Below are 23,756 nucleotides of genomic sequence, written 5' to 3' on the forward strand. Positions count from 1 at the left end.
TTTTTTACTTACCAGAAATTCCTGTTGCTAGGCACATAATCCTAATCTTCCTCTTCCTCCTCTGCTGAGATCTTCTTTCTTCTCTCCTCCTCACGTTGTCTTCTGGGTAATGGGTCGTGCTGTGTTCTGGGAACTGTGTGTTCCAGAACACAGCGCGTCCCATTCACAAAGCGCTGTGCGACTCGCGCATGCGGAGTAGGAAACAAGCAGTGAAGCCGTAAGGCTCCACTGCCTGTTTCCCTTAGAAGGAATGGCGGCGCCGGGACCTGAGAGCCGAGGGACGGGTCGACCTCGGGCGGCCGACATCGCGGGCGCCCTGGACAGGTAAGTGTGCTTATTAAGTCAGCAGCTGCAGTGTTTGCAGCTGCTGACTTAAATTTTTTTTTTTTTTAAACGGCCCTCCTCTTTAACCACTTTCAGACCGGACCATTTTGCTGGTCAATGACCAGAGGTCTTTTTACAATTTGGCACTGCGCTGCTTTAACTGGTAATTGCGCGGTCATGCAATGTTGTATCCAAACAAAATTTGCGTCCTTTTCTTCCCACAAATAGAGCTTTCTTTTGATGGTATTTGATTGCCTCTGCGATTTTTATTTTTTGCGATATAAACGTAAAAAGACCGCAAATTTTGAAAAAAAATTATATTTTCTACTTTTTGTTATTAGAAAAATCCAATAAACTCAATTTTAGTCATACATTTAGGCCAAAATGTATTCAGCCACATGTCTTTGGTAAAAAAAAAGTCAATAACTGTATATTTATTGGTTTGCGCAAAAGTTGTCACATCTACAAACTAAGGTACGTTTTCTGGAATTTACGCAGCTTTTAGTTTACGACTGCCTATCTCATTTCTTGAGGTGCTAAAATGGCAGGGCAGTACAAAACCCCCCCAAATGACCCCATTTTGGAAAGTAGACCCCCTAAGGAAATTGATAAGTGGCATGTTGAGCCCATTGAATATTTTTTTTTTTGCCTCAAGCGATTGAATAATGACAAAAAAAATTTTTTTTTTTTTTTTTACACAAAGTTGTCACTAAATGATATATTGCTCACACATGCTATGGGCATATGTGAAATGACACCCCAAAATAAATTCTGCTGCTTCTCCTGAGTACGGGGATACCACATGTGTGGGATTTTTGGGGAGCCTAGCCGCGTACGGGGCCCCGAAAGCCAAGAACCGCCTTCAGGTTTTCTAAGGGCGTAAATTTTTGATTTCACTTCTCACTACCTATTACAGTTTTGAAGGCCATAAAATGCCAAGATGGCACAAAACCCCCACAAATGACCCCATTTTAGAAAGTAGACACCCCAAGCTATTTGCTGAGAGGCATGTTGAGTCCATGGAATATTTTATATTTTGCCACAAGTTGCGGGAAAATTACAAACTTTTTTTTTTAATTTTTTTTTTTCACAAAGTTGTCACTAAATGATATATTGCTCACGCATGCCATGGGCATATGTGAAATGACACCCCAAAATAAATTCTGCTGCTTCTCCTGAGTACGAGGATACCACATATGTGGGACTTTTTGGGAGTCTAGCCGCTTACGGGGCCCCGAAAACCAAGCACCGCCTTCAGGCTTTCTAAGGGCGTTACAGTTTTGAAGGCCATAAAATGCCAAGATGGCACAAACCCCCCCAAATGACCCCATTTTGGAAAGTAGACACCCCTAAATTTAGGGGTACACTAGTGAGACTAGGTAATAAATGGCGGGTGCCCTGAAACTATAAAAAAATAACTAACCAACCAGCGTCACCTGTAACAGTTATATGGTGATCACTGGTGAAAGGGTTAACTAGGGGGCAATCAGGGGGCTTTATGCGATAGTATATGGGGGTCCCTGGCACTATAAAAAGCTGCGGCGAACCTAAATACCTACCTGCCTAACTAGCGTCACCTGTCACACTAATACAGCGATCAGAAAAACGATCGCTTATTAGGCTGGGTTCACACTGGAGCGATGCGGGAACGCCACGAATCCACGGCGGGTTCCCGCATCGTATGCCTCCCGGCGGCAGTTCACACTGCCCTATGCGAACTGCTGGGAGTGTCAGTGAAATGTTAATGACACCCCCAGATCAGTTCGCATATCGCAGTGCGATCTGCAAACTCGGATTGCATGGTGTGAACACCCATGCGATCCGATTCTGCTGCGGACCAAAAAAAGGGTCCCGTGCGAATTTGCGGCGGGTGCGGCGCGAATTCAGTATGGCTGAACTCGAATCGCACAGAGATCGGATGTGATTTGCACTGCAGTGCGGTGCGAATCACATCCGTTCTCATAAACCGCTGCAATGTGAACCCAGCCTTAGTGACACTGGCGACGGGGGGTGATAACGGGGTTAAACCTTTATTGGGGGGGTTAGGGGGGTACCCTAGAGCTAAAGGGGGCTAACCCTAACTGCCCTAACAGTTATTACAGTCACAAATGACACCAATGCAAAAAAAAAAAATGCTATTGGTGTCACTGTGACTGGGGGGGCAGGGGTGATTGGGGGGGTGATCGGGGGGTGAAGGGGGGGTGTGAGTGTGCCTGGCATGTTCTACTGTGAAGTGTCGTGTTGGTGCAACTCACCGATCCTCTCTCCTCGGTGTCGGAACGAAAAATACCGACACGGAGGAGAGATTACATCACTTCCTCTCCTGTGTTTACATTACAGGAGAGGAAGTGATGTCACGCCTCACTTCCATTCATCAGGAGCGATCGAGAGGGGGTAGCCATGAATGAATGGCCGCCCCCTCATCCCGGATCGCTTCTGAACGAAAACCGACCGCCGCTGGCACCGGGGGGGGGGGGCCCGATCGGGCCCCCCACCCGCGGGAAGGCAGGGACGTACACGTACGCCCATATGCCTGCCCGTGCCATTCTGTCGACGTACATCGTCGTGCGGCGGTCGGCAAGTGGTTAAATACAGAGGAAATAGAAACAGAGAGATCTGATGGGCTGGCCAGCCCGTCAATCAAATAGACAGATTTAAAGAGGTAGACGGTTGGAGACCGAAGTGAATGTAAATATGAGTAAAAAGCTTGCTTATTAATAGTAGATGATGATAATTTTATGACGTTTGAAGAAAACGATCAAATAATTAATTGATTAAATACATAAATATAAATGTATAAATATAACTCAGATTTAAAATGAATAAATTTTTACAAATAAATTAACTGAAAAATGAATTAAGAAAATGATTAGCAATTGGCAATCAATCGATTATTATATATTATAATGAGTTAATAAAATGGTGAGAATGGAGGAAGGAAAGCACTCTATGCTAGATATAATATTAAGGTTCTAAGTTATATCATGACCAAAAATACTTCTCAAAAGGATAAAATCAAATCTTCACATAATAAATGATTACTGGGTAATGATGGTGATACCTACTGTGTATATATGCGTGCACACATATAATCATACATATACACAAATACAATAACAGTTCATGCATATACATACCCACATACGTGCACGTATGTGCAGTTGTAAACATGTACATGTGTAAAGAAGGGGGGCGGTGGCAAATTTGTGTTTGTCCAATATGAGCTGTTTAGTGGAGAAAACTGGGTATCCACTCACTAGTAACCGAGCGACCCACTGAGGCATGACCAAGGGGAAATCACACCAGTACCTGTTAAATAACAGTGCTGATTTCGATCTCCTCATTTATTCCTCTAGGCGACATGGTATCCAAAGTGAAAACCCAATACGTTTCCTGACGACACAGCCTTTTGAAACGTTCTGCAGGGGGATATTTATCTGGAATTGATTCAAGGACCCAAACTTTTAGATCTTTGTATGATCGTTTATGATATTCTAGAAAGTGGCGGGGGACACTATGTTTAGGGAGACCAGCATCGACAAATCTGCGATGTTCCCCAAATCTAGCTCTAAGGGCCCTGATTGTACAGCCCACATATAGCATGCCACAAGGGAAAGGTAGACAGTAAACCACAAACATGGGAGAACAGTTATGGAAGGTGTTGAATGTGTATGTCTTACCCTTATGAGCAAAGGATTTTTGACCATGTTGAATAAGAGCACAAGTCAGGCACAGGAATTTCTTACACTAAAACATGCCCACCAGAGGAATGAGTGTTAGTTGAATGTTATTGGATATAGATTGGGCAGATTTAATTTTTTTAGGAGCGACTTTCTCTTTCATATTTGGAGCCTTCCTATAGGCAAATTGTGGCACTGTAGGCATAGCGGTTTTTAAGTGTGGGTCTTACTGGAAAATGGAGAGCGTTTTTAAAAAACACTGGTCTATACTACAGCGTTTGTTGTAGAATTGAGTTATGAATCTTGTTCCTACATTTTCTTGTGATCACTGTTTTGATTTTGGAATGTAATTGGTATTGTAAACCATATGAGCCTGATCAATGAGGTTTGGGGGTAGCATTTCTCTATAAATTTCTGAACACTTAGTGCATTATAATCCTCCAACCTAGTGCAATTGTGCTGTAACCGGCAAAATTGACTTTTGGGGACATTTTTAACCCATCTCGGATGGTGACAGCTGGTGAAATGTAAAAAAAGAGTTCCCTGATGTGGGCTTGGTGTAACTTTTAGCTATAATTGTGGACACTTGGTGACTGAGTTCCAAGTCCAAAAAACAAAGAGGTGACATTTATTTCCGAGGTAAAAGAAAGACCAAAGGTGTTGGAGTTATGATAATAATATCATCGATGTAGTGCCCATAGAAGACCAGGTGTGCTGCGAATGGGTTATGTTCCCATATGCACCTGGTCTCCCATAGGCCCATGGTGAGATTTGCATAACTGAGGGCAACATTTTCCCCCATAGCAGTCCCAGTATTCTGGTAATAATCATCCTCAAAATTGAAGTAATTATGTTCCAGGCAGAATCTGGTCACTTTCAGAATAAACTGTGACATTCTGGAATTGATGTCACTGTCCTCAGATAAAAAAATGCAAAACCGCCTCTAGTCCAACCTCATGCGGGATCGAGGTGTACAATGAACACACATCCAATGATACCCACAGATATGTTGGTTCCCAAGTATACGGTTGTAATAACTCTAGGAGATGGGTACCATCCCAGATATACGAGGGGAGGGCCTGCGCTAGAGGTTGGAGGAATTGATCAATGTAGAGAGAATAACTGGTGGAAATGCATTACCATTCCTTGCCACTGTGAATAATCACATATCCTGTTCCTGTGAAGTCAGCCTGCTTCTTGTTTCCTGCCTCCTGGTTCCCAGCATTCTCTGGATCCCTGTAAGATCACACCAGTGCCCCAGGCTACAAACGGAAGACATTTATGAGACTCCAGGACTGCCAATTTCACCACATACTGAACTCATCTAATTAAACCTGTGAGTTAAGTGCGCCAATGCCTCTTAAAGGGCCCCAATGATGGCCAGCAGGAGAAACATCTTGAGGACTACCCCTGTCACATAACCTGCTCGCCAATTCCCCTCTGTCTCCCCATACCTATCCTTGTCACCTTAAATACTGACAGTGCTTTTCAGATGGCCTTAGACCTAGCATATTCACCATTAATGCACTCTGGCAGTTTAAACAGTTTTGAAATCTGGCTAACATTTTTTTAACCACTTGCCCACCAGCGCACGACGATGTACGTCGACAGAATGGCACGGGCAGGCAAATGGGCGTACATGTACGTCCCTTTAAATTTGCCGCCCTGCCATCGAGAGCGTGCCGCCGGCGGCGCGCTCCCGTGCTGGTCGGGACACCCGTGAGTCCGGTCGCGGGACCCGCGGACACGATCGCCGCGGCCATACCCGCGATCGTCTCATGGAGCGGCCGAATGAAGAAATGCCATTGTAAACAACATTTCTCCATTCTGCCTTGCAACTAGTGATGCTGATCTCTGCTCCATGTGATTATAGCAGTGATTACTGTATAAATGACAATGGTCCCAAAAATGTGTCAAAAATGTCCGATGGGTCCCCCACAATGTCGCAGTCACAATAAAAATCGCTGATCGCCACCATTACTAGTAAAAAAAAAAATAATAAAAAATTATTAATAAAAATGCTATAAAACTATCCCTATTTTGTAAACGCTATAACTTTTGCGCAAACCAATCAATAATCGCTTATTGCGATTTTTTTTACCAAAAATATGTAGAAGAATACGTATCGGCCTAAACTGAGGGAAAAAAATGTTTTTTTATATATTTTTGGGGGATATTTATTATAACAAAAAGTTAAAAATAATGCGTTTTTTTCAAAATTGTCGCTCTATTTTTGTTTATAGCGCAAAAAATAAAAACCACAGGGGTGATCAAATACCACCAAAAGAAAGCTCTATTTGTGGGAAAAAAAGGACGTCAATTTTGTTTGGGAGCCATGTCTCACGACCGCGCAATTGTCAGTTAAAGTGACGCAGTGCCGAATCGCAAAAAGTGGTCTGGTCTTTGACCAGCAAAATGGTCCGGTCTGAAAGTGGTTAAGCAGTTACAGCAACAGCTTTTTTTTTTTTACTTTTTCAAATAAAGGTTTTACATAAATAAATAAAAGCTGAACATTGTAATCACCTCTGTTAGTGATAAATGGTTTTCCTCAACCCTATAACTGCCACTTTTGCTGGACAGCTTAGTATTTTAAAGGACGTTGAAAAGTAACAGACTTATAAGCAGGATAACCAGATAAAAATAAAGAAGAAATGTATGCAGCCACCACATTTAAGAACTGGTAAACGACAATATAATAAAATTGTTTTTGGATTTAATACCATGCTAAATAAATGAGTAGAGAATGTTAACCTATTTGCAGTTAATAAAATAAAACTGGAGCATGCAAAATTTGGTGCAGCTCTACAAAGAAACCATCAAAATCAGCTTCCATTTTTTTTTTTTTTTTTGCCAAAGCTTAAAGGGGTTGTAAAGTGTTGACTCTCATTTATGATTATGTGCATACCCCTCAATCATTGTAGTAGTATGGACATATACATATCTAGATCTGAGAGATCTTGTACAAAAGAGATAGTTCAATCAGCAATACACATTTATTTATAGGGTTACATAATATATACAAATTACACACCAGACAGTATTTACATCACAATATACAGTGTAGGTCCCCTGGCTTACATGATATTTACAAATTACTCACAGAATCATATTTACAATACAATATAAGGTGCAAGTTCAGAGTTAGATTACCTGTTAACTTCAGGTCAGCCCATGGTGACTGCCGTGTGCTCCCACACCAGCGTGACTTGGCTTGCTCACAAAGCATTATATCCCCCCCTACTTCCTGTAGTGTGGCTAATCTAATTTTCCCTAATTGGTCACTGTACCTAGTCAATGTATATTGGGAACAGCCTGATTGGATGAGTCAACAAAAGCTGTTGTTTACTTCCCAGGTGAGATGTTATCAGGGAAAACAAAAGGCCAAGCTTTGAAGTTGAACCAATTACAGTAACACCAACACAAACACTCAATACTTTAAATATATATTTAAATCTAATGGAAATATATTTCTAATTACAATGTTGTACAGGTATTAATGGAGATTTCACATAAACTCATAAGGCTACAGATGGCCCCTTGTGGCCAGTTGAGAATATGAGACTCGGCCACACATAGAATAATGGTTTATGTGCAATCTTCTTTAATATTTTGAACGTTTGGCTTTGCCCTCTGAAATGAAATAAAATTCTTTGAGAAGAAAAAAAACTTTTAAAATCCCCATCTCTACAGTTCACATTTCTGGATCCTAGTATCGGTAGTCCTCACTTGTTCTGAAGGTAATAAGTCCATAATAAAAATCATAGGATACAAAATACAATAAAAAAAAACAAGAGGGATAAAAAAAAAACATGAGGATCCTTGTTCTCAACCGTCCAATAATGTTAGTGCGAAAGTCAATAATGTCAATCTGGTCATGTTGCCCTTGCTTCTGGGACAGCCTTCCATGGTGATTCCCGTTGGATACCGCATACAGTAATGGCCTTTGGATCAGCTTTCCCGGCTAAGATTATACTTTGTTAATGTGGACAGAGGTAGAGAAAGAACACCACAAGTACATTTGAGACACATGCATTCAAATTAATGCTCGTCTGGTAAGTCTGAGCAGTTAGGACCTTTTATTAGAATTACCATAGATATACTGCGACATACTACCGCGACCCCTTTCTCAGTGACATGTGTAACAATTTGGTTACGCCCTTCAGCCAGGTGTCTGATTTCCATCCCCCATCTTTCTTCCTCCGTGGTCATATGCCTGCAAGTAACTTCTGCTGTATACCACTGTGTGTCTGTGTATGGCCCTTCAAGTGTGCAGGGGGTTCTTGTTGCCATCGCAACTCACCACTAACTCCTGTTACTGAAGCTATGTTCAGTGCTGGTCCCAAACATTGGGCACCGTCCTTGGCTACCATGTGTAGCTACTGCACGAGCCCTGCCTTTAGCAGGCTACGGAAGAGGTCATCACTTTAAGAGTTCTCATTGCAGATTAGGCAGTGTCGCCTACGCAGACAAACATGACTGGATTTCAGAATACAGATAGGTGTGATGTCACCAGTCACTAGTGGCTTCAGGAAAAATCTAAATAAAATACTCTTAAGTACAAATGTACTATACTCCCTGCTATTTGCCAATCACTATGAGTCTCACCAGTCCCAGTATATCTATATGATATTGACGCAATGCTCTTTGAACTTATTATGGCACAAAAAGAAAGAAATGAACATTAAAAAAAAAAATATATCAATGACCACATCTGATGACTGCCCAACATTAGAACTGTAGAGAGGATTGTATGTCACATATACACAGAAAATAGTCACATGGCTGTTGCTAAAGCCTTATGTTACTATTGTCATGATAATAGCTACAATGACCTAAAATTATATAAAACAATTATCCAATGTCATAAGAGAAAAACAAAAACTGTTGGATACTCGACCCATCCCCAAAATGCTAAAGGGAAGCTTTTAATATTCTGTATCAACATTTGTAATTGCTTTAAATGTTCTCCATATAATGTTCCCCATACTCCCCTCTTTTTTTTTTTTTTTTTTTATTTCACCATAGGCAAGCCGAACTGAAGAATCACCAAAAAAATTAAAATAAGGTGATATAGGAAGTAAAGAAAAAAAAAATAGTTTTCTTTAAGAGAAAAAGTTGAAGGAGAAAAAAAACAATAAAGAAAAAAACTATTCAGATTGAATGCTGCCTCAACCTTTAATTTGTTAAAGAGCCTTGAATCTGTAATTGTGTTAAACAAAATGATTGAATCTGCTTTCAAACATTGCGCAACACCCTCTCTCGGTGGTGATTAACATATTAATTGACTCTCAGTGCAAAACAATTTGCAAGTCAAGCAGGCCACAAAAATTTGTATTAGAGAGAGCAGGACCTCTGTTTATTGAAACAGACCGCCCTAAAGAAGTTAGAATTTAGTAAGGCCTGACTGTAATTAATTCCATTCAAGGCTTCTCCTTAAAACCAACATAAAATTGTTTTAAGGTCCTCATCTGTCTTTCACAATACTATGCCCCGTCTGCGTCCGATCATCCATCCTTGTTTGGGCAATTACCCTAAAATACAAAACTTAAAAATCATTAATAACACCTCACTGTACCTCTCTGAGAGGTTCATAATGGTCTACAATAGTAGTGGATGCTTGGAACAGACTTCCAGCCAAGGTAATGAGTCTATACTTTGACAGACCAAATATGGAAAAACTGGGAGGGTTTGTAAATACTTACATTCTAACATGACAACATGTAGATCTATAACCTTCACACATGTTAGCATCACATGAATTAATTTGGAAGGAAAAACAAAACAAAACATAAGACCTACTGAATCCATAAGATGTCACAAGGTGCAAAGTAATGTATCATTTAGTTTCCGAGTGTCAGAGTGAAAGAACTTTCACTCTAAGGCACAGGAAAGGAGAAAACAATGATATACACAACATCCCTACATTTCCCACAGGTTATTTATTCGCAAGTACATTTGAACTTGTAAAAAAAATTATAAATTTAAACTGGTACCAGTATTGAGCTCATTTCCAATGAAAAAAAAAATTATAAAATAATCATAAACAGTACAACGCATGCGCATTAGTGTGATCACACTTATTTATGGCCATAAAGCAATGTTGAGTACACCCCCTAAGAGAAAAAAAAAAATCTTTGTTTACACATGGACAGTTCATACCCATGCATTCCATCACTCACACATACACATTCATTTCGATTGCATCCCATACATCCTGGATAGCACTTTGGTATTTGCAAATGAATTGTTAGGCGTTTCTGGCCTCTGGGAGAATACAAAGGAAAGTGAGAGGAAGAGAGAAAAAAACAAAAAACAATGGACTGTTATACCTTACCCTTGTTAGGCGTGTTCTTACGCATATGTACAGCTAATTTGTATGGACATATACTTTCCTGAACTCACTTAAACCTGAAAAAAAATTACTTTGTAGAAGACAGTTATTAATCTTTCCCCCTTTTTATTTATTTAACCTATTTAAAGCAAAACAAAAAATAAAAATAAAATAAAAAATACATCATTCTTATGTGTACATTGGTAAATAGACACTGACATCCGCACTTGGATCTGGTGAAAATAAATTACTCAGATCATAGACATCTGAATGACACATTAGATCTGGTACTTCTTTCACTGTTTCTACATTGCTTATATTTAAGTTTTGTTCCCTGTAAGAGGAAGTCCTAGCAGATAATATAGATAGATTGGGCCTCCCTCCTGTATTTTCTGTTTGAATGGAATAGACGGTTTTCTGTGGGGTCTTAACAATTTGATCAAAAGATTGTTTTATTTCTTTCAGTCCTTTATTACACTGTACCACATCTGCATGGCATGCTTCATATTTTTCCTTAAGAACATGTTGTGATGTTTCCATTATTTTATTGGTATTTTCCCAATTATGAATATGCGACTTCAGTAGCTCAATCTCATTTTCAAGAGACTTAATTGTGGTTATTAACGTAAGTTCTTTCAGAACTGATCTTCTGTGCTGTAATCTGAGATCGCTTTCCATGGTATTTACATTCAAAGGGGAGCATGAGGCTATTTGCCTTTGACTAGTAACTGTGGAACCATGCCTATAGATCTTATCTTTGGAGGCATTGTAATTGTAATGATGTCTCTTTCTGTTTGAAAAGGTGGCCAATTCTCCTGTAGTGTGACTTGCTAAATAGGTATTTTTGTTTGTACGCTGGTGATAAATCTTTGATTTCACAGAATTAGACCTTCTGGCTACATGAAAATAATTGTGCATACAATCCATGATACTTTGATATGAATCTTTAAGAGGATTTATAAAAAATCCACATTGAATTTTAAATTTTGGATGGGCATTAGATATTAGGAGGGTTTTGTACTCTGGGTCCTCTCTGTTTACATTTCTCTGTTTGCCTACATAGTAAGCTGACCATAGCCTGTTTGCATAAAGAAGTGGATTCTCATTATTTTCCTGTTTTGTTCTAAACGCTGCTATTAAGCCTAGGTCAAAGGGATATAATATTTTTAGCAGTTCATCTACAGTTTCATTGTAATCTGCTCTTCCTTCTTTAACATGGTCTGGTAAGGAAGACCATGTGTCTAAGTTAACTGTTAATAGTAAAACTTTAACCTGATCTCTGGAGTTGGCAACTCCCAGCAATTTACATCGTTGCAAGACATTATCTGCATGAAATGTTATGTGCACTCCTGGCAATAGTTTGCCAATATTGTTAGCTACAAGTAGCACATTTTCTAAAGACTGTCTGTCCTCCCTATCCATCTTTTGTGCTGTACTCTCAATTCCTGTTACATGCACTTCATTCACTGCAGAAACCATCTTTCAAACTTTTTTTTTTTTTTTTTTTAATCGACTGAATCTTCATGCATAGAAACATTGGGCAACAGCTGTTTTCATCTCCTTCTAATGTATCTGGACTCTTCATGTACAAATTCTATATTATATTTAGCTTTTAACATAAGTGATGTGTTCCTTAGTATACTAATAGTAGGCTTCCTAATGATCACACACGATACAACACAGCTATATTTTTATAGCCTATTTCTATATTGAGCACATAGAGCACCCAATGTTACTTTTTAGCATTCAGATGAAAAACCCTTTCATAGTGTGCCTTTTGTAGATATTTCAACCCCTTGAGATATTGCTGAAAGAGACCACCAATTTTTCCTGTCCCTTCGTCGGTCGCCATTTGTTGACTCTCATTTATGATTATGTGCATACCCCTCAATCATTGTAGTAGTATGGACATATACATATCTAGATCTGAGAGATCTTGTACAAAAGAGATAGTTCAATCAGCAATACACATTTATTTATAGGGTTACATAATATATACAAATTACACACCAGACAGTATTTACATCACAATATACAGTGTAGGTCCCCTGGCTTACATGATATTTACAAATTACTCACAGAATCATATTTACAATACAATATAAGGTGCAAGTTCAGAGTTAGATTACCTGTTAACTTCAGGTCAGCCCATGGTGACTGCCGTGTGCTCCCACACCAGCGTGACTTGGCTTGCTCACAAAGCATTATATCCCCCCCTACTTCCTGTAGTGTGGCTAATCTAATTTTCCCTAATTGGTCACTGTACCTAGTCAATGTATATTGGGAACAGCCTGATTGGATGAGTCAACAAAAGCTGTTGTTTACTTCCCAGGTGAGATGTTATCAGGGAAAACAAAAGGCCAAGCTTTGAAGTTGAACCAATTACAGTAACACCAACACAAACACTCAATACTTTAAATATATATTTAAATCTAATGGAAATATATTTCTAATTACAATGTTGTACAGGTATTAATGGAGATTTCACATAAACTCATAAGGCTACAAAAGGTTCATTTTTCAATTTCTAAATAGGTTCCTTTAAGCTAGTGCATTGTTGGTTCACTTACCTTTTCCTTCGATTTCCCTTCTATTTTTTTTTTCTTTGTTTTCTTTGTCTGAATGTCTCACTTCCTGTTCCTCCTCAGTAAGCTGTTCAGTAAGCTGATTTGGCTGACTAAACACCGCTCGGATGATGGTGTGAAGTTTACTGAGGAGAAACAGGAATTGAGAAATTCAGACAAAGAAAAAAAACATTTAGAAGGGAAATCGAAGGAAAAAGTAAGTGAACCAACAATGCACTAGCTTAAAGGAACCTATTTAGAAAATAAAAAACTAAGCTTTAAAACCCCTTTATTTTATTCACTTTGAATTACAGTAATTGGACACATTTCCCAGCTCCATTAAAAAATCAGTTAACTTTTTGAAAACATCCAAAGTAGCAGTTATCTTATCACTTATCTAAAAAAAAACTATGTCTAGTAGGTCTACATGTACATGCACTGCACAGTAAACTGCATTGTGCATATCTTTGTAATCACTTCACTCCCTTTGGCTGTATATAAAAGGTCGAGGGTTGAAGTAGTTATACCAGGATCATGGATACAGCTGCAGCCATGATCCTGGTGTAATTTGTAACACACGACAATTCTATCTTTATAAAAGTGATCCAGTGGCTATACAGCCACCCAATCACTTACACAAGTAACGCAAGTGGTCCCCCCCTCCAGCCAGCGCCACCATTTCTCTGGTGGGACAGAAAAGCCAGGGGCCACTGGGGGCACTAGCTGATCATAGAGAAGAAGGAGGAACATCTATTCCCTGATCTTCTCAATTATGTCTGAAACTGGAAGTGTTGGAGATTTCGTCACTTCTGGTTTCAGTTATTTGTATACTGTACTGGCCATCACCAGCTAGTGAAGACCAATAATGGCACACCTCCTATTTAACTAAACTGGTAACCTATAAGGCCTTTCAACCATCACCTATGGATAATTGAATCTACTGTTCTAAAGCATGACATGTTAGGTATCAATTTACTTGGCGTAACATTATCTTTTATATTTTTACCAAAAATAAGTGTTTTATATTGTGTTCGTGTGCACTAAAATTCATTAAAATTTACCATGACCCTTATCTCGTTGTGAGTATTGGGAGCAATAATCTACTGGTACATGTCTAGTTGGAATTTGGACATTTGCCATGTGTTCCTTTACCTCTCGTGTAATAGACCTCTATGTGCAACTTTCTGCTTTTGATGGACACTCTTATGTTCTGCCTCTGAGCTGTTAACTGTAAAAATGTACAAAATTCCAATAAATAAATTAAAAACAAAAGTAGAATTAACTGCATGGTTTCCTGAAAATATGCATTTGCTAAATTGCAACAATGACCATTTTCTCTCCCATAGCCTTAGAATTCCAAAACATTATATATTTTCTGAAAGCAAAGTCATTTTCTAGAAGTTTTTTCTATGTATATATGAGAATTACCAGAATTGGCCCAGTTTTGTATTTAAAAAAACTGCTTGCTTTTTGTTTTTTGTTTTATTTCTTAGACAAAAGGCCACCAGCCAATGGAAAACTATACATCATCTGTACAATTCTATCTTCTTTTTTTTCCCTCGGTATCTGAGAACAGAGTAATGTTTTTTATTGTGTTTTCCTTTCTATACATCACCGGCGTTCTGGTAAATTGTACTATTATTTTTGTTATATACTACAGTCCACACCTTCACTCTCCTTTATATCTATTTCTCTGTAATCTGTCTATCATAGATATCTTGTACACCACTGTCAACATCCCTAAACTTCTTGACATGTTACTTTTTGACCATAACACCATGTCCTTTAAACAGTGCTTCACCCAACTTTATTTCTACTGGGGGTGTGCCAGCACAGAAGACATTCTTCTCTTCACAATGGCGTACGATCGATACGTTGCTATTTGTAACCCCTTACATTATCATTCTGTGTTCAGTCGGAAAAACTGCATAAAACTTATCATTTCTATTTGGATTTCTGGATGCTTCAACTCATTATTGGTCATCATAGCTGCCTCAAAAATGTCTTTTTGCAAGTCAAGCACAATTGAGCAATACTTTTGTGATGCCAAAGCTCTCCTAAAGATATCCCGTGGGGGCACTGAATTGTTTTACTTCATGATATGTATAGATTTGTTAGTATTTTGTCTTGGCCCATTTCTATGTACCGTCATATCTTACATAAAAATTATCCGTGTCATCTTACGCATGAACTCCAAGGATGGAAGAAGGAAAGCCTTCAACACATGCTCATCTCATCTCACTGTTATCAGTGTCTTTTATGGGACAGCTTTGTCAATGTACATGATGCCACAAGCAAGCCACCTTGTTGATGTAGAACAAGGATTAAGTGTTTTGTTTACAGCAGTTGTACCAGTGATAAACCCTTTAATATACAGTTTACCAAACAAAGAAGTCAAAAGGGCTTTGAAAAAGTTAACAGTAGAGATGAGAGTTGGGTTTGCTATTAACATGGGTCCACGGACAAAGTAAATGAATGCAGAAATCCCTTATCCTTTATACTAACCATAATGCACTGCCTGGCCTTTAAACTTTGGTCTGCTGACTAGACATGTGCAGAGTAAAATATTTCGTTTCGGAATTTCGTTTTCGTCTGAAAACTTAATTTATTTAGTTACTCCCGAAATTCGTTTTTATTTATTTCGTTTTTCGTTCAAAAATTGCATTCGTCCGAAAATCCACATGAATCACGGTCGAATCGGTCTTTGAAGGCTTATGGTGTCTGTCGAATGTATAAAGAAGATTCGACGGAGCTAGTATATAGCATACTTTAGAACCCTATTAAAGTCTATGGGACTCCAACGTTCAAAATCTAAAGTGCTCATTTTAAAGGCTAATTTGCAAGTTACTGTCCTAAAAAGTGTTTGGGGACCTGGGTCCTGCCCCAGGGGACATGGATCAATGCAAAAAAAAGTTTTAAAAACGGCCGTTTTTTCGGGAGCAGTGATTTTAATAATGATTAAAGTGAAACAATAAAAGTGTAATATTCCTTTAAATTTCGTAGGGGGGGGTTGTCTATAGTATGCCTGTGAAGGGGCGCATGTTTCCCGTGCTTAGAACTGTCCCTGCACAAAGTGTCATTTATGCAGGAAAAAAAGTCCTTTAAAATCACTCGCAGCTATTATGAATTGTCGGCTCCCGTAATACAGAGAACACTCATTGAAAGTCATTGATAAAAAAATAAATAAATAAATAAATAAAAAAGCGTGGGGGTCCCCCAAATTCAATTACCAGGCCCTTCAGGTCTGGTATGGATATTAAGGGGAACCCTGCCTCAAATTTAAGAAAAAATTTGACGTGGGGTTCCCCCTAAATATCCATAACCAGACCCTTCAGGTCTGGTATGGATATTAAGGGGAACCCCGCGTCAAATTTTAAAAAAAAATTGACGTGGGGTTCCCCCTAAAAATCCATACCAGACCCTTTATCCGAGCACGCAACCTGGCAGGCCGCAGGAAAAGAGGGGGGGACGAGAGAGCGGCCCCCCCTCCCTCCTGAACCGTACCAGGCCACATGCCCTCAACATTGGGAGGATGCTTTGGGGGTCTGTGACCCCTCAAAGCACCTTGTCCCCATGTTGATGAGGACAAGGGCCTCATCCCCACAACCCTGGCCGGTGGTTGTGGAGGTCTGCGGGCGGGGGGCTTATCAGAATCTGGAAGCCCCCTTTAACAAGGGGATCCCCAGATCCCGGCCCCCCCCCTGTTTGAAATGGTAAGGGGGTACAAAAGTACCCCTACCATTTCACAAAGAAAGTGTGAAAAATGGTTAAATAAAACAAACACACTTTTGAAAAATTCCTTTATTAAAAATAAAAAAATAAAAAAAAGATTCCAGCGGCGGTAATCCACTCTTGCTATCCAGCGACGGACAATCGTCTCTCCAGCGATGTCTCATCTCATCCAGCGCAGCGATCCATCCTTCTTCTGTCTCCGTGGAGGAGACACTGCAAGGATTCCGGCGGCTGACGTTTCTTATATACGGATGGCGGGGCCACCCGTCACCTGACCCCGCCCCCCTCTGACGCAAGGGGAAACCCGGGGTTCCCCGTGACGTATAGGTGACCCCGCCCCCCTCTGATGTAATGGAAACCTGCCTGTGTTACATCAGAGGGGTGCGGGGTCACCCATACGTCACAGGGAACCCCGGGTTTCCCCTTGCGTCAAAGGGGGGCGGGGTCAGGTGACGGGTGGCCCCGCCCTCTGTATATAAGAAACGTCAGCCGCCGGAATGCCTGCAGTGTCTCCTACACGGAGACAGAAGAAGGATGGATTCGCTGCGCTGGATGAGATGAGACATCGCTGGAGAGATGACCGTCCGTCGCTGGATAGCAAGAGTGGATTACCGCCGCTGGAATCTTTTTTTTATTTTTTTATTTTTAATAAAGGAATTTTTCAAAAGTGTGTTTGTTTTATTTAACAATTTTTTACACTTTCTTTGTGAAATGGCAGGGGTACTTTTGTACCCCCTTACCATTTCAAACAGGGGGGGGGCCGGGATCTGGGGGTCCCCTTGTTAAAGGGGACTTCCAGATTCTGATAAGCCCCCCGCCCGCAGACCTCCACAACCACCGGCCAGGGTTGTGGGGATGAGGCCCTTGTCCTCATCAACATGGGGACAAGGTGCTTTGAGGGGTCACAGACCCCCAAAGCATCCTCCCAATGTTGAGGGCATGTGGCCTGGTACGGTTCAGGAGGGAGGGGGGGCCACTCTCTCGTCCCCCCCTCTTTTCCTGCTGCCTGCCAGGTTGCGTGCTCGGATAAAGAGTCTGGTATGGATTTTTAGGGGGAACCCCACGTCAATTTTTTTTTAAATTTGACGCGGGGTTCCCCTTAATATCCATACCAGACCTGAAGGGTCTGGTTATGGATATTTAGGGGGAACCCCACGTCAAATTTTTTCTTAAATTTGAGGCAGGGTTCCCCTTAATATCCATACCAGACCTGAAGGGCCTGGTAATTGAATTTGGGGGACCCCCACGCTTTTTTTTTTTTATTTATTTATTTATTTTTCTATCAATGACTTTCAATGAGTGGTCTCTGTATTACGGGAGCCGACAATTCATTATAGCTGCGAGTGATTTTAAAGGACTTTTTTTCCTGCATAAATGACACTTTGTGCAGGGACAATTCTAAGCCCCAGAAACATGCGCCCCTTCACAGGCATACTATAGACAACCCCCCCCTACGAAATTTAAAGGAATATTACACTTTTATTGTTTCACTTTAATCATTATTAAAATCACTGCTCCCGAAAAACGGCCGTTTTTAAAACTTTTTTTTGCATTGATCCATGTCCCCTGGGGCAGGACCCGGGTCCCCAAACACTTTTTAGGACAGTATCTTGCAGAATCTTTTCTCTCTGTCAAATCTTTTTTCTCTGTCGAATATTTTCTCTATATAATCTTGGACTAATAGAGGTAAGGTTAGGCACATTCGAACACAGGTTCTATAGACACAGATTGTTGTCAGAGTCATGTCGAATCTCCTAATCTATATCGAACTGTTGTAACAATGAAAACGAAAATAAAGCATTTATTTATGTCGGATCTTTCGTTTTTCGGATTTTGTGCTTTCGTTATCGTTTGTCAAAACGAAAACGAAAATAGCTGAAATTCGGACGAAAATGCATTCGGACGAAAACGAATGCACATGTCTACTGCTGACCAATAAGGAGGCTTTTGGATAAGCCATCTCTCTAATAATAAAAGGGTGGACTCATGACAGCCATATTGGCTATGTGCTTTAGTTGTGATCGGTAAAGCGTAGGAAGTGCTGCTGATATTGGGAAAGTGCACAAGGAAAGATAAATGTGGAGCCTGTAGTTATTACTGGCATGGTAGATGTAAATCCTTACCTAATGTCCAGCAGCTACCAAACTGCTACGTATCTTTAAGAATTTGGCATTTGCTAATGTCCTCCAGCCACCTTATAGCCTATCTTTGTCCGCATGCACTACAGTGATAACGGACTGTGTGCATTTTTTCACAGGGCATAATTCCTAATTGTTGCTAGCTACTAAAAAGTGGCCTTTTAGGGCTGACCTTCTGGAAAGGTCCACTCTTGCAAGCCTCAACCCTCCAAAGTCATGCTGTAGACTGTTATTTCTTCACTCGTTTAATAGAAGGAGAAAAAAAACGAATTGGTATATTTAGTGGTAAGGAAATACAAAAAGCTGCGCCAACAAGAAAATAATCTATACGTTAACTATTCAAAATAAAATAAAAATAAAAAATAAAATGAAGATTATAAATAGTTGATATATTCAAAACTTATAGATAAAAAATTACAATTAATATGAATTCATAATTAGAGAGTTCATGAAAGAGTCCATAGATAATCCACAGTTGCGATCCTATGTAAAAACACCACGGTGGTTACACACACTCGAAAATGCGCACAAGTGCCCGTCACCTTATAGTGAGTGCGCTTACCAGATGGAAGCTTAATTAAAGCGTTGTAAATATATCCTCAATCTCCTCAGAATACTCCTCCTTTTAATGGATCAGCTCACCGTAATGAAAAGCAGTATTCACATATACACATCTTATTCCACGATCCCAAAAATTACTATCAGTGGCTGCTGTCAGCTGTCACAGTGCATATTTAGTGGTGTCCTCTAGATCAATAAGACACAGCAACAAAATTAAAGGGTCCATTTACTGACTGCATTAGTAGTAGTCAAAACCCCTGTCCAAATTGCTTGAGCCTAGGGCAGGTCCAGAACATATGGGTATAGAAACCAATGTCAAAATCACATCGACAGACATCAGATCTACCAGGATAAATTGCAGCTAGCCATTGCAGGGTATAATATACCCTAATTAATAAATTTGAATTGAATGAATCGATCCTGAGCAGAAATCATGGTCGGACATATTGCAAAAGGCAATCATCCTAAAGGCAATCTCTTTTGAAAGAGATTTGTGATCAGAGTGCCACTTGTCATAAAGAGAGACAATCCTAGGTGTGCATAAGGGAGAGAGTAGTGAATACAGGGAGGATAGCTGTTTAGGAAGATCCTCCACCATGAATTGGCTATCCCTGGCTTGGGAGAACCAACTGACGGGGTACGTTTAAGGCCGCGTACACACGGGCAGATTGTCTGCCCAACTAAGTTCGGCAGACAATCCGACAGACAGTCCGTTCAAAATTTGCATGAACGGACTTGACCACACACGATGAGCAGACAGTCCGCTGAAAGCGCGCGTGATGACGTGTATAGCACGTACGACGGGACTAGAAAAACAACGTCCTATACACTGCAATGCAACCTTCGGCCGTGTAAACCCTTTCTGAGCATGCGCCATACTTAGTCCGTCCAACTTGCCTACACACGAGCGGACTGTCCGCTGAAACCAAGTTTGGACGGACAAAACCAAGTTTGAACGGACTGTCTTACGGAAATTCCGTAAGACTTTGTTCGTCAGACTGTCCGCTGAAAAAGTCCGCTGAAGCCCACACACGAGTGGATTGTCCGCTGAAACACTGTTCAGCGGACTAAGTTGGACAGACAATCCGCCTGTGTGTACGCGGCCTAAGAGATTAAGCTCCGGGGATTTCTAAGCTCCGGAGCCATTAGATGGCTATACCGGGGCTCAGCACAGCGATCACAGCCATGCAGGTCATCGGGACTGGGGGGGGGGGGGGGTTGGGCGAGGTGAGGGGTCATGTGTAAGTTCACCTTACAGATTTTTCTGTAAAGGTCTACTTACCCTTTAAATGTAATAATTCACTGTATTCATAACTTATATTTCGTTAAGTTGGTAAATTGGTTTCTGTCTAAGTTGGCATGTAGCAATGTGAGTTAGGGACCTTAGATTGTAAGCTCTTCGAGGGCAGGGACGATGTTAATGTAAGATATACCTGTGAAGCACGTTGTAAATTGTCAATGCTATATATTTACATGTAATAAATACACAAATATATAAATAACATAAATAAATAAGAGATAGAGCAGAACCTTTTTAGGGAATCACAGTGGTTCGTCAAAGAAAGAAAGAGTTCTCCCGAGTTCGGCCGATAGTTCGCGAGCCGTAACGTTCGCGGTGGGCCCCATTGACTTCAATGGGAGGCGAACTTCGCAAACCTACAGGTCAAATTTGCAGCCACAAAATAATTACTAGCTGTGCAAACATAGTCCCACCACATGGCCAATGACATAACACATGTATGAGGGGAATCTGGCATCGACAACTACAAGCATTCTTTTTTTATATGTGAAATTGTGACAATTCAGGACTGTGGAGCGCATAAAGGCAATGGAGGAGAGGGAAGGTCAGGGTAGGCAAAGAAGAGGGTGCAGGAGATGATCAACCGCACCATGATAGAGAGCACTGACATCAGCAGCGTGCCATACAGCAATGACACCTGCACCATGATAGAGTGATCTGACACCAGCATCGTGATAGAGAGCACTGACATCAGCAGCGTTACATAAAGCACTGACACCAGCACCGTGATATACAGCACTGACACCAGCCCCGTGATATACAGCACTGACACCTGCACCGTAAGCAGCCCCAGGAGTAAGTAAGCATAGCACAGGGATGGTGGGAGCCCTTCATAATGAGCATAGCACAGGGATGGTGGGAGCCCCTCATAATAAGCAGCCCCAGGAGGAAGTCAGCATAGCACAGGGATGGTGGGAGCCCCTCATAATGAGCATAGCACAGGGATGGTGGGAGCCCCTCATAATATGCACAGCAGAGGTACAGCCCCAGGAGTAAGTCAGCATAGCACAGGGATGGTGGGAGCCCCTCATAATAAGCAGCCCCAGGAGCAAGTCAGCATAGCACAGGGATGGTGGGAGCCCCTCATAATGAGCATAGCACAGGGATGGTGGGAGCCCCTCATAATATGCACAGCAGAGGTACAGCCCCAGGAGTAAGTCAGCATAGCACAGGGATGGTGGGAGCCCCTCATAATAAGCAGCCCCAGGAGCAAGTCAGCATAGCACAGGGATGGTGGGAGCCCCTCATAATGAGCATAGCACAGGGATGGTGGGAGCCCCTCATAATATGCACAGCAGAGGTACAGCCCCAGGAGTAAGTCAGCATAGCACAGGGATGGTGGGAGCCCCTCATAATAAGCAGCCCCAGGAGGAAGTCAGCATAGCACAGGGATGGTGGGAGCCCCTCATAATGAGCATAGCACAGGGATGTTGGGAACCCCTCATAATATGCACAGCAGAGGTACAGCCCCAGGAGTAAGTCAGCATAGCACAGGGATGGTGTGAGCCCCTCATAATAAGCAGCCCCAGGAGGAAGTCAGCATAGCACAGGGATGGTGGGAGCCCCTCATAATGAGCATAGCACAGGGATGGTGGGAGCCCCTCATAATATGCACAGCAGAGGTACAGCCCAAGGAGGAAGTCAGCACAGCACAGGGATGGTGGGAGCCCCTCATAATAAGCAGCCCCAGGAGGATGTCAGCATAGCACAGGGATGGTGGGAGCCCCTCATAATAAGCAGCCCCAGGATGAAGTCAGCACAGCACAGGGATGGTGGGAGCCCCTCATAATGAGCATAGCACAGGCATGGTGGGAGCCCCTCATAATGAGCATAGCACAGGGATGGTGGGAGCCCCTCATAATATGCACAGCAGAGGTACAGCCCCAGGAGGAAGTCAGCACAGCACAGGGATGGTGGGAGCCCCTCATAATAAGCAGTCCCAGGAGGATGTCAGCATAGCACACGGATGGTGGGAGCCCCTCATAATAAGCAGCCCCAGGAGGAAGTCAGCACAGGGATGGTGGGAGCCCCTCATAAAAAGCAGCCCCAGGAGGATGTCAGCATAGCACAGAGATGGTGGGAGCCCCTCATAATGAGCATAGCACAGGGATGGTGGGAGCCCCTCATAATGAGCATAGCACAGAGATGGTGGGAGCCCCTCATAATATGCACAGCAGAGGTACAGCCCCAGGAGGAAGTCAGCACAGCACAGGGATGGTGGGAGCCCCTCATAATAAGCAGCCCCAGGAGGAAGTCAGCACAGCACAGGGATGGTGGGAGCCCCTCATAATAAGCAGCCCCAGTAGAAATATGACACCGCTCAACCTCTTCAAACAGGAGGGTACGGGCATATAGTACAGTGTGCTTTTTTTGGACAAGGAAGTGAGCCAAATGAAGAAATAAGGTCTGTGTGCTCGATTAAAAAAATTGTTTCTAGACATATACATGGTCTACTGGTCACATGTGTTGAATTCCTCCGAGATCCATGCCTCATTCATTTTTAGAAATGTGAGGTAGTTAACACTGTCGTGAGCTAGGCGAGTACGCTTATCGGTCACGATCTCCCCTGCTGCGCTGAACGTCCTTTCGGACAGGACACTGGACGAGGGGCAAGCCAACAGTTCAATTGCAAATTGGACAAGCTCTGGCCAGAGGTCAAGCCTGCCCACCCAGTAGTCCAGGGGTTCATCACTCCTCAGAGCGTCCACATCGGCCGTTAACCAGATGTAGTCGGACACCTGACGGTCTAGGCGTTCCCTGATGCTGGATCCGGATGACACCTGTCGATGGGTCGGCTGAAAGAATGACCTCATATCAGAAGTCACCAACACATCTTCAAACCGGCCTCTTCTTGCAGGCGCTGTTGGAATGGTACCCACAACTCTTTCTCTGGGAGTGGGAATTGCTCCTCTGCCAGCGCACGCAAAAGCAGAATGCAGCATTTCTCGAAGCAAGGCCTGGAAGTGCTCCATTCTGACAGCCCTCTGTGACAGCGGTAACATTTCCGCCATTTTGTGTTTGTACCTGGGGTCTAAGTACGTTGCCACCCAGTACTGGTCCTTGACCCTTATGCTTTTTATACGGGGGTCCCTATTAAAACACTGGAGCATGTAGGCCCCCATTTGC

General features: G+C 41.9%; 1 protein-coding gene across 1 annotated transcript; it reads left to right on the forward strand.

Annotated features, from left to right (window-relative positions):
- Positions 1–14,275: 14,275 nt before the first annotated feature.
- On the forward strand, positions 14,276–15,438 carry LOC143925550 (olfactory receptor 1468-like). Its single transcript, XM_077450029.1, has one exon. The coding sequence runs from the start codon at positions 14,411–14,413 to the stop codon at positions 15,368–15,370; it is 960 nt and encodes a 319-aa protein (XP_077306155.1). The 5' UTR covers positions 14,276–14,410; the 3' UTR covers positions 15,371–15,438.
- Positions 15,439–23,756: the final 8,318 nt, after the last annotated feature.

This window comes from Lithobates pipiens, unplaced genomic scaffold, assembly GCF_037356315.1.
Source record: "Lithobates pipiens isolate NorthernLeopardFrog02 unplaced genomic scaffold, aLitPip1_a1.2 Scaffold_22, whole genome shotgun sequence".
NCBI classification, from domain to species: Eukaryota; Metazoa; Chordata; class Amphibia; order Anura; family Ranidae; genus Lithobates; species Lithobates pipiens.